Source organism: Haemaphysalis longicornis, unplaced genomic scaffold (assembly GCF_048455015.1).
Source record: "Haemaphysalis longicornis isolate Haplotype H1 unplaced genomic scaffold, Haemaphysalis longicornis Haplotype H1 scaffold_5, whole genome shotgun sequence".
NCBI classification, from domain to species: domain Eukaryota; kingdom Metazoa; phylum Arthropoda; class Arachnida; order Ixodida; family Ixodidae; genus Haemaphysalis; species Haemaphysalis longicornis.
The window spans coordinates 58,551,610-58,563,822 of NW_027526385.1; the positions used below are offsets into that span (position 1 = coordinate 58,551,610).

General features: G+C 48.0%; 2 protein-coding genes across 4 annotated transcripts in view; one reads left to right on the forward strand and one right to left on the reverse strand.

The window, feature by feature from the left end:
* Positions 1–4,900, forward strand: part of E(bx) (nucleosome-remodeling factor subunit NURF301 E(bx)) — a 38,742-nt gene extending 33,842 nt beyond the window's left edge. For all 3 annotated transcript variants that reach the window (XM_077670467.1, XM_077670464.1, XM_077670466.1), the window contains exons 26-29: positions 289–599; positions 1,561–1,930; positions 2,310–2,394; positions 3,021–4,900. In XM_077670467.1, coding sequence (XP_077526593.1) covers positions 289–599; positions 1,561–1,930; positions 2,310–2,394; positions 3,021–3,214 — 960 coding nt within the window. In that variant the 3' untranslated portion in view covers positions 3,215–4,900. The remainder of the gene's footprint in view (positions 1–288; positions 600–1,560; positions 1,931–2,309; positions 2,395–3,020) is intronic.
* LOC144138279 (GPI alpha-1,4-mannosyltransferase I, stabilizing subunit-like) lies at positions 3,957–11,372 on the reverse strand. The gene is made up of 5 exons (XM_077670470.1): positions 10,937–11,372; positions 10,705–10,846; positions 7,424–7,637; positions 6,349–6,443; positions 3,957–5,510 (listed from the first exon to the last, which is right to left on the reverse strand). The coding sequence occupies exons 1-5, from the start codon at positions 11,098–11,100 to the stop codon at positions 5,364–5,366; spliced, it is 762 nt and encodes a 253-aa protein (XP_077526596.1). The 5' UTR covers positions 11,101–11,372; the 3' UTR covers positions 3,957–5,363.
* Positions 11,373–12,213: the final 841 nt, after the last annotated feature.

Genomic DNA, 12,213 nt, shown 5'->3' on the forward strand with positions numbered 1-12,213 from the left:
TGACGAAGCCGTAGCGACGACAGCACTGTATGCATCGGCATGTAAGCTTTGGACATGCATTGGCCCGACATTAGGCTTAGCATTGAGGCCTAAGCCTAATGTCGGCTTAGGCTTAGCAGTACTTGCAGCTTGGCATACAACAGTTGAGTTGCTTGGCAGGGCATTAAGCCTAACGTTAAGGCTGCTAAACGTTACGACAAAACGCGGGCCAAACAAGGCCGACTGGCCAAAGAGTAAAGGGAAAGGAAGTGAGCCTTCATGGATTGAGTGCTGCTCTTATTTCCGCAGGTGATGCGGACCTTGGAGAGCAGCAAGCAGCAGCAGGCTGCGGCGGCCGCTGCAGCAGCGGCTGCGTCACGCAAGCGGGCAGCCGGGGCAGGAGGGCAGCCCCCAACGGGCAACACTTCGCCACCGCCGGTTGCACCCAAGCGGCCCAAGAAGGCCAAGATACCCACGTCACAACGGCCCCCGCCCGCACCTTCTCAGCACCGCGCGGGTGGAAACTCTATGACACCGGCAGGGCACGCTAAGCAGCGTGGTGCGGCCTTGAGTCAGCACAAGCTCTACTGTGTCTGCAAGAAGCCCTACGACCCATCCAAGTGAGTGGTGCTGTCCGGGCGTTTTTAAGTGCAGAGCACTTTATGGGCTCGCCTTGTCGTTGGAGCTCGCTCGCTGGACCTAAGTAGGGCCCCACAGCATTCCGTCGTAGCGGCTGTCGTCGCGGGGTCCCACAGAGGCTTTGAAAGCCAAGTGGGTTCATATAGTCATAAGCGTTCAAAACTCGTGAACCACAGGCGCTTGTCATACATCTCATTGTTGTTTAGCACAAAGAAAAACTGCAGGTACATTTGAGGCAAAATATGCACAATTGACCGGCTGCGCCCGTGTTCATTTAGTTAGGAATGCTTGTTGGGTTGGTTTTTACGATAGTAAGCGAAAACAAGGGGCAGTTCAACGCACACGCGTGCGGGAGGAAAAGCAAGCACAAAAAGAACAGAACTCCCGCTGGCGCAGTTTCAGGCAGAGGGCGTGCAAGCACTGCGAAGGCGGGAAATTTGAAATGCGTTGGACAAACCTTTGTTTTTCAGGAGAGGAATGAGACATGGTGGCGAACAGCGTGATGGGTGGTACAAGTGAGCGGATAATGGTGCCGCAGCCTATATGGCAAATCATTGATCTGCACTTCCGACATCTCTCAAATTAAGTAGAACGGCTCTGTTTTTAATGTACCAAGTGAAGGCTCTGCAAAGTTCCTCTGAAATCAGCCGCCTGTTTTGTTTAGGCGCAAGTGTTGGTCTCCTCTTCCTGTCCCGTCTGACGTGCTGTTGCTTTTTTTTTTTCAAACCTGCGTACTGCGTTGCTCGTTTTGGTTCAGTGGTGGAGCTGCTTTGAGCGACTTTCACGTAGTAAAATTTTGCTTTTCTACTCTAACTTTGTCTGCAATGTTTGCCTTGAGCAGTCCGATTTCATAAAAGAAGCACTTACCCAATTTTACTAGCCGCTGCCACAGCTTTGTTTTGAAATCTGAGACGCATGCCTGCCCTCTTCTGCCTGGCCCAGGTTCATGATCGGGTGCGACCTGTGCTCCAACTGGTTCCACGTCAAGTGCATCGGCCTGACGGAGCTGCAGGCCAAGGCGATGGACAAGTACGTGTGCGGCGAGTGCCGCACGGACCACAAGAGCTCCACCCAGGAGCTGTACTGCCTGTGCCGGCAGCCGTACGACGAGTCGCAGTTCTACATCTGCTGCGACCAGTGCCAGGACTGGTTCCACGGCCGCTGCGTGGGCGTGCTGCAGAGCGAGGCCGACGCCATCGAGGAGTACATCTGCCCCACGTGCCAGCGCAACAGCAACATCAACCAGGCCAACCTCAAGCCGCTGCAGCCGCGCGACTTCGACAGCCTGCGCAAGCTGCTCCGGAGCCTTCAGGTGGGTGGCTGCGTCTTCTGTCCGGCCGCTGAGGCATTGGCTGAGGCCGGTAAACCTTCAGTTGAGACATTGGTTGAGTCCATTGAGCTTCCAGTTGAGACCACTGGTTGAGACCGTTTAGCATCTGGTTGAGACATTGTTTGAGGCCATCGAGCCTCTGGTTGACACTGGTTGAGATCGTTTGCATCCGGTTGAGAAATTGGTTTAGGCCATTCAGCCTCTGGTTGAGATGTTGAACACCGCCTAATGTACAGCTTTAATGTACCGATTAAAGCTAATTCTTTAATCTGGACACTGCATGGTGGAAGGCCTTTTTTGTCGTGCGAGTTGCTGCATGCGGCCTGACTCTGGTGCCGCCCTTTCCTCTTGCACACCGCAGACGCACAAGATGGCCTGGCCCTTCTTGGAGCCTGTGGACGCGAAGGAGGCGCCGGACTACTACACCATCATCAAGGAGCCCATGGGTGCGTGCGCGGGCTCTTTCCTTTTTTTTTTTTTTTTTTTTTTTGCTTGTTTTCTCTGAGTGGCCATAAGATCATAAAGTTTCCTTTTTTTTTTTTTTTTTTTTTCGTGCTGAGCACCGTGTGACAAAAACAAATGTCAGTGGCCCTTGGTGACAAGATTGAAATAATTGTGTAGGCGGAAAGAAAACAGAACTGCATCTGTATCGCTCGTAACGGACATGTCCTGCTGTCCTCCCGTATGTCTAGCTTGCACCTGTGGCCATAACTATCTTTCTCAGCCTCGTCACCTTCCCTCTTCTTATCTCTCACCCAGGTGTAGGTTCCTGGTCCGCTTGTTTGTTTGTTTTTAAGTTGACAGCCCTAAAATTGGAACCTGCTAGTGAGCTTGCGGATGGGAAGGAAACGTCGTAAAGGAGCCAGAAGCCTGTGTACTAACAATGGTTGCCCAGGGACACGTTGAGGAAGATGGGGGAGTGGGATGCAGCCAAAGAATGAGAAACCTACTAGAGAGGCCTCTGTCCTGCTGTGGATGCCGCCAGGCTATTAGCACAATTTAGAACTTATTGAACGAACACCTTAGTGCAGTTCGACCAGCTGCTAAGGCCATGCCTTTTTCTTCTTTTCAGACCTGCAAACCATTGAGCGCCGGCTGCAGACTCGCCACTACCAGAAGCTGAGCGAGTTCATCGGGGACATGACCAAGATATTCGACAATTGCCGCTACTACAACCCGCGCAACTCGCCTTTCTACCAGTGTGCCGAGGTGCTCGAGGCCTTCTTCGTCCACAAGATCAAGGTGTTCCGCGAGAGCATCACGTGATGATCGCCGCCCGACCTCACCAGCACACCCCTCATCATCGCCGCTCATAACCGACGAACCACCGCACGGGTCACCACGCGAATGCCACGGACTAACGCGAAGAGCAGGACTTGCGCGCAGCAAGTTGGACTTCCGCCGGAAGTGCTGCCTGGGCTCGGAGAGAGCGCTCCGTTGCCTCGTGGAACTGGCAATCCCCTCGCCCCATCCCCGCTGCCCAGTGCTTTTGAAACGTGTACATAGTGTAGAAGGAGATTTCTCTTCATTGTCATAGCAACCACATTACCATGGGCACCTCGCTACCACCAACCACCACAGCTCTCTGTTTATGCCTTATATGGTCGTGTTCGCGAGTTGATGCAATTCATGTGCGAGCATTTCTGTTTTTTGTGTTCATCCCCCGGCTTTTCTCTCTGGCATGTTGCGAACCATTTGAAAGGTTATTTCCCCCTCACCCCCTGTTAGAGTAGGAGCCCACCCGTTGCATTGCTTTGCGTTATTTTCTAGTTCCTTTTTAATGTGTGAATACTGGACTAGTTTCGTTGGTTTGTGTATCGATATGTACAGAGACTGTAGAGACATGGAAAAAATTGTGCGGAATATGCGTCATTCGCGGCCTTGTTAACGAACTGTGCACGAACATCTCCAGTGCAAATTTGGCGTTTCGAGCGGCCATAAAGTTTGCGTGGCAAGAACGGGGAGAAATGTACACGAGATTTGTTTCTTAGGGTGTACTTTTATTGCGTTCTTTTTTTTTTTTTTTTTTTTTACAAGGTTTGTACATTGTAATAGCGAATATTTATTTCATAAAAGAACAAGTTTGAAAGTACGGAACTTTTCTTTTGGCAGCGGCATATACATGCGCGCAAAGAGGCATGCAATCGTGGTCAGAGTTTGATAGGTACAAATCGGTTTAAAGTTTTCTCTCGCATGTGACGCAAGAAGTGGAGTGGTTTTGTTTTTACGCAGACTGCTCTGCTTCCCCTGTTCAACACATCTGCTTGTACAATACTAAAAGCACTTTCAGTTGCTCATGCTGTCTGGCACTGAGTAGAGCCACCAGAAACCCAGGCCATGTTTACACAAACGTCCCATGCACCATTTACAGCTGGCGCCAAGAACCGGTAAATATTAAGCTCTACGGTAATGTGTGCAGGAGCGACATCGGTTAGAAACCGCATACAAACTATATTGGGGGGGCCGGACAGAGCTGAACACAGCCTTGGGTTGACAGTGCATGTGGCATGTCTCATTAGCTTGCTGTATGATGCATTTGAGCCTTTTGGTAAATTTCCGAGCAGTTGCAAGCCTTGTAAATAGCCATTACCATCCAACCATCTGCGTACTGCCTTTTTTTTTTCTCCCTCATCACAGCCGCATTCACGCACCCGCAGCGACTTTTTTTTTCCCTTGTCATGAATGGGTACGAACGCTGCACCCATCATTTTCACCCAATTGCTGGAGTTGCTTTGGGTTTTTAACCAGCTTTGCGTTCGTGGAACACTGTCTGCAAGGAGGGGTAGGAGAGCATCACAGGGACGACGTTGTACGTACAGACTGTGCATGTTGCGAAAGGCTCGACACTGCTGCGTCGCAAACGGAAGAAGAACTGTGTAATGTTGTAAACATGTTATTTGTAAGAAAAAAAAACGACAGAAAAATAAATTATATCGAGCAAGATTGGGCCGAGATCGGTGGTGTGCCATGGAGCTGTCTTTGTTGCAGCTTCAATGTGTGGATTTCTCCAGTCGTGGAAAGTGCAATAGGCGGTGCCTGCATTCGCAAGACGTTTTTTTTCTTTATGGGTGGTGTCAGAGCAGGAGATATCAACGCATCTAGACAGTATTATCGGTGAATGAGAGATCCAGCTCCGCCTGCAAACATTACCCAGTCAGAGACCTAAAAAAAGCCTCTCACTCAAGTGAAAAGGTACGGTTGACTAGCGCATAAGTTGCCTTGCCGCACGGATTAAAAAAACGTGTAATGGTAGAATGACTGATTGTGAAGTTGTGGTGGGTAAAATGGGTAAATAAAAGACACCGTCAGCTCATGGGTGAGCTGAAGGTGTCTTTTTGACCTTAAATTACTGTCTCAGTTCTAAAAAAAAACGAGCACAAAAAGCTCGTTTCTTGCCGAGGAAGAGGGGAGGGCCTCAGTCTGATCGGTGCTTCTTGCCTTGGCTGAACACGAAATATGCAATGGCTACGGAGCAGAGGCTGTACGTGACTAGTGTGACCACGGAGACCAGGAAACTGTCTTCCAGGCAGCCGACGGGAACGTCTGCAGTCAGGGCACCCAACTGCAACGGAAAGGGGATCCTAATTCTCTTCGTGGCTCGCACCTACATCACGTGAGAACTACAAAAAAAGGCAACACTTGGTATCAAGGAATACCTATGGTATGTTTCACCATCGTCGCCTGTATAACATTGCCTGACACATCGGCCACTTTACAATGGGAGCTGTCGGGATGTCTGAGGGATGTCTGAGGGATGTCTGCCACCGCGTGCCACATTACAGATCAGTGGAGGAACTAGGCTTCCTAGGGGCCCTAAACAAGGGCGCAGGACTGCCACCTTGCAAAGGGTGGAGGAACCCTGTAATCATTTAGTATAGTCTTCGTGAGCTCAGGCTGGCAGCATGCGGAAAGGCTAGTGAGGGGAGGGAAGGGCAGGAGAGGGCAGCAGGGAAGCGGCTGCTTTGCCATTATCAGCTGATGCAATAGACAATTCTACACAGGTGGCGCAGGTTTCACAACCTCTGTCACTTACACATAAGCATGTGGCCCAGACCTAGAGAGGGGCATCATACTCGGAGGAACTTGAATACTTGACGACTGATAAGTTGCGCAAGTCGGCAGCGAAAGCAGCATCGGATTGCTGACCAGCAACTCCTTCCCAGTGACCCTTTAGGTGTAGGAAAACCTCTGCAGCCATTCAACAAGGCGATACCAAACTAGTACTGTTGTTTCGTCTCTTTATGATTAATCATTGTTAGGTTAGCATTTAAACCGGTTTGCGCTGAGCATATCTCACAATACGGATTCATGATAGAGCACGATTCATTCACGTATGGGGTGGATGAGCTGAAGATGTCTTTTCAAACTTCAAAAGCAAACTCGATCGAGGCACTACTTACACCGGGGACTTTGAGCTGCTTCCACGAGCAGGCGATTTCCATGTTCTGAGCATCGCATGGGAGGCGCTGCAGATCTCCGCAGGTTTCTTGGAAATCTGCACATGACCACACTGCTTTTGACACATGCCTGAACCAGCCCAACGTGGCAGGCACCTCGGTAGCACTGGGTGCTCTACGAGAGCTTTGCCTTCAACTACCGATACTCCCATTAGGTATCCATGATAGTTGACAAGCCTAATTGACCACTTTCATCTATAATATGTCCGTCCTTATGCCCTGCTGTTAGCAGCGAAACTGCAGATGTGACAAACACACAGCCTAGTTTTAAATGATCTTGAAAGGCCAGATCAAATCAAAGGGAAACCGCACCCAAATTTCACTTCCGTCAGACTTACTTCGAATGTATAGTACGTAGTACCGAACCAACTAAACTAACTTGGACATGACTGGTAGCCCCAAAAATGCGTTGTTAGTTATAAACATTCAAAATAGCTCCGGGCGGATCGCGGAAACAGCCATGAAGTTCAAGTGACATTGCGGCCGGCCCTGCACTTTTTGCCAAGGCCACCCAGGAGAACCGGTCGAGCTCCGCTGTGCACATTTCTCATGGGGATGTGGTGAGGGCGAAGCGTTTAGCACAGGTGTGATCTGGGCGGCCGGCCGCATGTGACTGCATGCCCGCCGGCTGGAACTTCACTTCAGCCTGGCCATAATGGCTAATGGCCATGCTCTTCTCAATTTCAGTTTCAAAATCTCTTATTTTTGACGGCAATTTTCACCGTGGATACGCACATTTTCGCTGTCATATTTAGTACCTTGCAGTCTTCTCAGTAGACCATAGGGAAATAACGTCTTCAAGAGGTTGAAATTTCGACTGCAGTTGGCCTTTAATTATATTCAGTTACTATCATCCTATCATGCTGCACTTGTTTATAGTCCGTTTCCAGAGGTCCCTTCACAAAGGCATTACATTAAATGTTTTCCCTGATACGATCGAGCAAACCGGCACCGCAGATTAGCCAGAAGGGACTCTGTTATCCTCCAATGCGCAAAAGTGCATAGCTGTTGTACGTACCTACGTCTGGGTGCCGGAAGTAGATGAGTGGTGGCGGCAGGGTAACTTTGGCAAAGGGCCCGTCTGTGAGACAGTTCTGGGGTCGGTGGTAGCGCATGTGCACGGGCAGTGCTGCCAGGGCAGAGCTCTCGTTCAGTGACAGGAACGTGTACACGGGGATGCTGTCGGACTGGTGCTCCATTTTCTCCACGTCCACTTTGGCAAGGAGTCCGAACTGCGCAACAGTAACACACAAACTTGCAGGGACCATAGAACGCTTTGCGAGAAAAATCAACACAGCATTTGAGCAGGGAATAAATGAGGTCAAGCCGGTCCACTGCTGTGAAGATAAAAGACCAGTGAAGCTGCAATGCAGGTGGGAATGCTTCAATATTTACAGTGTGAACTATGTAATTACGAAAAGTATATGAAACCCTGTGTCATGTTTGAGTCGTCTTATACCGTGCCACACATACACGAAAAATTAAGTGTTTAATGCCTTATGTTTTATTTATTTATTTATTTATTTACAGTACCCTCAGGGCCATAAGGCATTAGAGAGGGGAGTGGTTAAATACAAAAAAAGGAATGACAAAAGCAGTAAAAGGAAGTAAAAAGGTTATAACAATGGCTTCTAAATATACAATTGTAGCTAATGCATTATAAGGTATAAACGAATATATCAGGTTGGCTTCTTAGTAGACAATTTTAGCTAAGGCGTGACAAAACAAAATACAAATGAACATATCATTATACAATGTTAGCTAAGGCTGTTTTGAATGATTCATGATCAATAATGGCAGCGGTTGATGCAGGAAGATGGTTCCATTCGACTGAAGTCCTGGGTATGAAAGACTGAAAAAATGCATTTGTCCTTGACGATGGTATTCCGATTTTATTAGCGTGATCCAAACGAGACGATATGAAATGCGGAGGCAAAATGAGCTGATGTCGTGGATGTGGGTGATAGAATATCTTATGGAACAGACAAAGACGCAAATTTTTACGGCGATAAGATAGCGTTGGTAGTTGAAGGCTACATTTCATTGAAGTTATGCTAGCAGTGCGATTATAGTTAGAAAGAATGAAGCGAACAGAGTTATTTTGTACCATTTCGAGTGATTGTATTAGCGTATCATAACTTGGATCCCATACTGATGCGGCGTACTCCAGTTTAGAACGAACGAGTGTTTTGTACATTAGTAATTTAAGTGAAGAAGGGGCTCTTGAAAAATTGCGTCGGAGGTATCCTAGCGCGCGGTTAGCATTGGAAATTACATACTCGGTGTGAGTGGTCCATGTTAAATCAGCTGAAATGTGAACACCAAGATATTTGTAGGATGATACATGATTTAAACGGGAGTTATCAATAAAATAAGTAGGTAACTGGTGGGCTGTTCTTGTAACACGTAAATATTTACATTTGGTAGAGTTAAGTTCCATGAGCCAAGTTTTGCACCAGGATGAAATAGTATGAAGATCAGATTGCAAGACGGCTATGTCATCAGCGCAAGTTATTTGTCGGTACACAACGCAGTCATCGGCGAATAAGTGAATGTTAGAAGAAACGGATGCTGGTAAGTCGTTAATGTATATAAGGAAAAGAAGAGGACCCAACACGGAACCTTGCGGCACACCAGAGTGGACGGGTGTTAACTCAGAGTTATGATCATTAGCGGATACGAATTGCGAACGGTTGGTAAGAAAAAACTCAAGCCAAGATAGAAGTTTGGAATCGAGGTTAAGCTGATGTAGTTTAAACAACAATAGTTTGTGACACACCTTATCAAATGCTTTGGAAAAGTCAATGAATATACAATCGGCAAACGTGGACTGATCAAGAAAAGTATGCAGTTTTGATGCCATTAATTCGCTGCTACACACAAAAATCTAATGCCATTCGCTCTAATACCACTTTTGGTTTTAAGGACTTCCGCACAACTCATTCGCCTTTTCGAACGCCATAAATCTGGCTACTCTCGAACGCAAGCGGCACCAAATGGACAAACGAAAGTCTCAGCACCAGAGTGCCGACACGGAAACGTAGTTGAATTTCGAAATAACCAACGATTTTTTGTGCCCTCTTGGTGGTGAAGTTCTGAAGAAGACCAAGTTCACTAAAACAGCGGTGAAAGGCAAAACATTGTGTTACTTGTTGTTCTGAACATTTCAGATTTGGCTATTGCAGGCAGGCGACAGCAGCTGCTGAAGCCTATTCTAGAAATGGCTCACACCATTTTTTTTAAAAAGCAACATTTCTAATAACGTTTTCTTTCAAAAAACATTTTTAACCCTTCTCAGATGTTTTTCTATGTTAAAAACTTCTAAAATATGACTGCATTAGCACGGCCCACCCAAATGTCATTCGGTATCTGAAGGCCTTAAACACTTAATGTCATTTTTCGTGTACGTGTGGCACAAGTATTAGAGGGCGCGCCTCCCATTATTTGTTTCGGGGTATTTTTGATCGATACAAGAGTTATGTATTGACAGCAGCCTGGAATTGTGTAACGTTTACGACCTCCCTGTAACTAATTATTACAAGTAAATGAAACTTGGCACAATGATTCTTAGCGGCTAATTTCAGTGTAATTTTTCCCAAGATAGCTACATTATATTGAGAGCTACTGGGAATTTCACACTAGCTCTGGCAACGAACCCTCTTCTACGCGGCTCTGTCGACGGCCGCAGGTTTAGCCTCGACCTAGCCATATTATTCACAGCTTCGCTGTATGAAAAAAACATCGTTTTCCTGTGCATACGATTTTAGTTTCACATAACTGGAAGAAATTACGCGTGGAAGAAATAAACCCCGAAACTGGTCACCAGAAGCAAAACTTTTCAACAACTAAAATAATTACGCACTTTTATCCTACCGTACTTGTATCCCGATCACTGAAAGCTGGCTTTCCTGGAGTGCAGGAACGTATGCTGCAATGCTCTTCGGAAGGTTGGCTACAAACACGAACGAATGCAAGTAATTACCGAGCATAGGCGTGCGCACAGGGGGGGCAGGGGGGGCGGCCGCCCCCCCTAATCACCTGAAGGGGGGCGCCAAATTTGCCCCATACCTTGCCGATGTAACACATGAAAGTAAAAATTTCTGCTCAGAAATATTTTGTATGTGTTGCAATTCCATCGCATTGAAAAAAAAATTTTATAACCATTCCTCTGCGCTGCGTTCGGACCACTAGGCCTTCAGTGGGAAGAGGTCGGGAGTTGCTATAAGAAGGGGGGGGGGGGGGGCGCAGCGGTAAGACTTTGCCCCCCCAAATCAAGAACTCTGCGCACGCCTATGTTACCGAGGCATCGCTATCGTCGAGAAGCCGTAGCTGGTGGGCGTCAACGAAAGCACCCGAAGGCACGTTATCCAGCACAAGAAGCGTCGGCGGCCGTCCCTTAACTTTCAGGCGATTCCTCGAGTGGACCACAGTTTGCAGCTCCCTGTAAAAGTACGGAAGCAACGGAAACAAATAACGTAATCGTGAACTAGCTTAAAAAGTCGCTACTGGTATTAGAAGCGACAGCTTTCACCTGTGATAGCCCGTCAAAGCCAGATTCCTCTCGACGATGATGTCCGGTTCTTCCTTGCACAGTTTTGCACCATTGCCAGCTTTCGCCTTGTTGTTCACGGCAACGGTAGCCGAAAGGCTCGCCGCGATGCACAGTGCGAGAGTTAAATGCACGCTAACAGCCATGCGTATGAGCAATCTGAGGAGCCGAAAATTAGGGGAATACACGAATACTGCGGAAATGCTGCTTGAACATCATCGTACAGAGGCGACAATACGCCGTCTTTGCAAACAAGCGGTTCAGAGCGCGTTCCATTGCAAATTCGATGTGCGAGCAGTGCAAGTCTGAGTGCGGGCGCGTTCTTGAGTCCATACCACTTTGGCTGCTGCGTTGAAGGAACTCAAACGATAAATAACGTGCCTTGTTAAACTTTTTTCGCGGAATGCTAAAATCATTCGTAGAGATAACTGCCTCGAGTATTACTGACTGGTACGAGTTCTAGTGTCAAAGTGTAACATGGAGGAAAGAATACTCAGGAGAGGCCCCTAGCATCCCAATGCATTGCGAAAAGTGTGGAGGAAGTTACGTCATTTTTCTTGAGCCCATAGACAATGTTGCTTACTTGTTTACAACTGCGGCGGCCAAATTTGGGCAAATAGAACGGACAAATTTTTAAGGCGCTTGGTATGTCGCTGCCTCGCTACGCTTGCAAACCAACGCAGTCGCTACGACAAACGTTTTTAAATTAGGCCAGTTTGAAAACTCTGCCGTCGGAGGCGTCTGCGTTCGCCATCCCGCGAGCCTGTTGCTATGACAACGACAAACGCTACTTTGCCAGGCTTAAGAGCTGAAAAATCGTCCTTCTATCTCAAAAACGAAGGCTGTTTTTCGATTGAAACTTTGGGTGAGGGTTAGAATGGGCAAATTGAAGGCGAAATCAACAGCTTAGAACATGATATCGCAGCGAGGAATTAGCGACGAAGCTGTTTTCGCTTCGAAGCGGGAAGGCAGGGCGACGCCATGTTAGTCAAATCAAACCGGAGACAGCAAAGTATGATGGGATAGAGTGCTGGGCTCCGTGGGCTCAAGTCATGGCGGGACTCGGCTTCACAAATGTGACGTCAGGGCAACGTTTTTAGATTAGGTCAGTTGGCAAAGAGCGCGGCCTTCCAAGCACAGCGGCGCGGGCCGGGTCTGTCGCCGACCAGGCGGTGGCGCTGCGGTAGCGTTGAGATCGGTCTCGGCGCGTCGTCTGCTACTCCTTGCTCGGAAGGGCGCCGGTGAACGACCACCGCACA

Bases quoted from the DNA above. Each gene is read 5' to 3' on its own strand.
- LOC144138279 (XM_077670470.1), bottom strand. From the start codon at position 11,100: ATGGCTGTTAGCGTGCATTTAACTCTCGCACTGTGCATCGCGGCGAGC. The intron at 6,444-7,423 runs GTACGTACAACA...GGTCATGTGCAG, and splicing joins CTTCCGGCACCCAGACGTAG to ATTTCCAAGAAACCTGCGGA. The intron at 5,511-6,348 runs GTAAGTAGTGCC...TTTCCGTTGCAG, and splicing joins AGCAGCTCAAAGTCCCCGGT to TTGGGTGCCCTGACTGCAGA.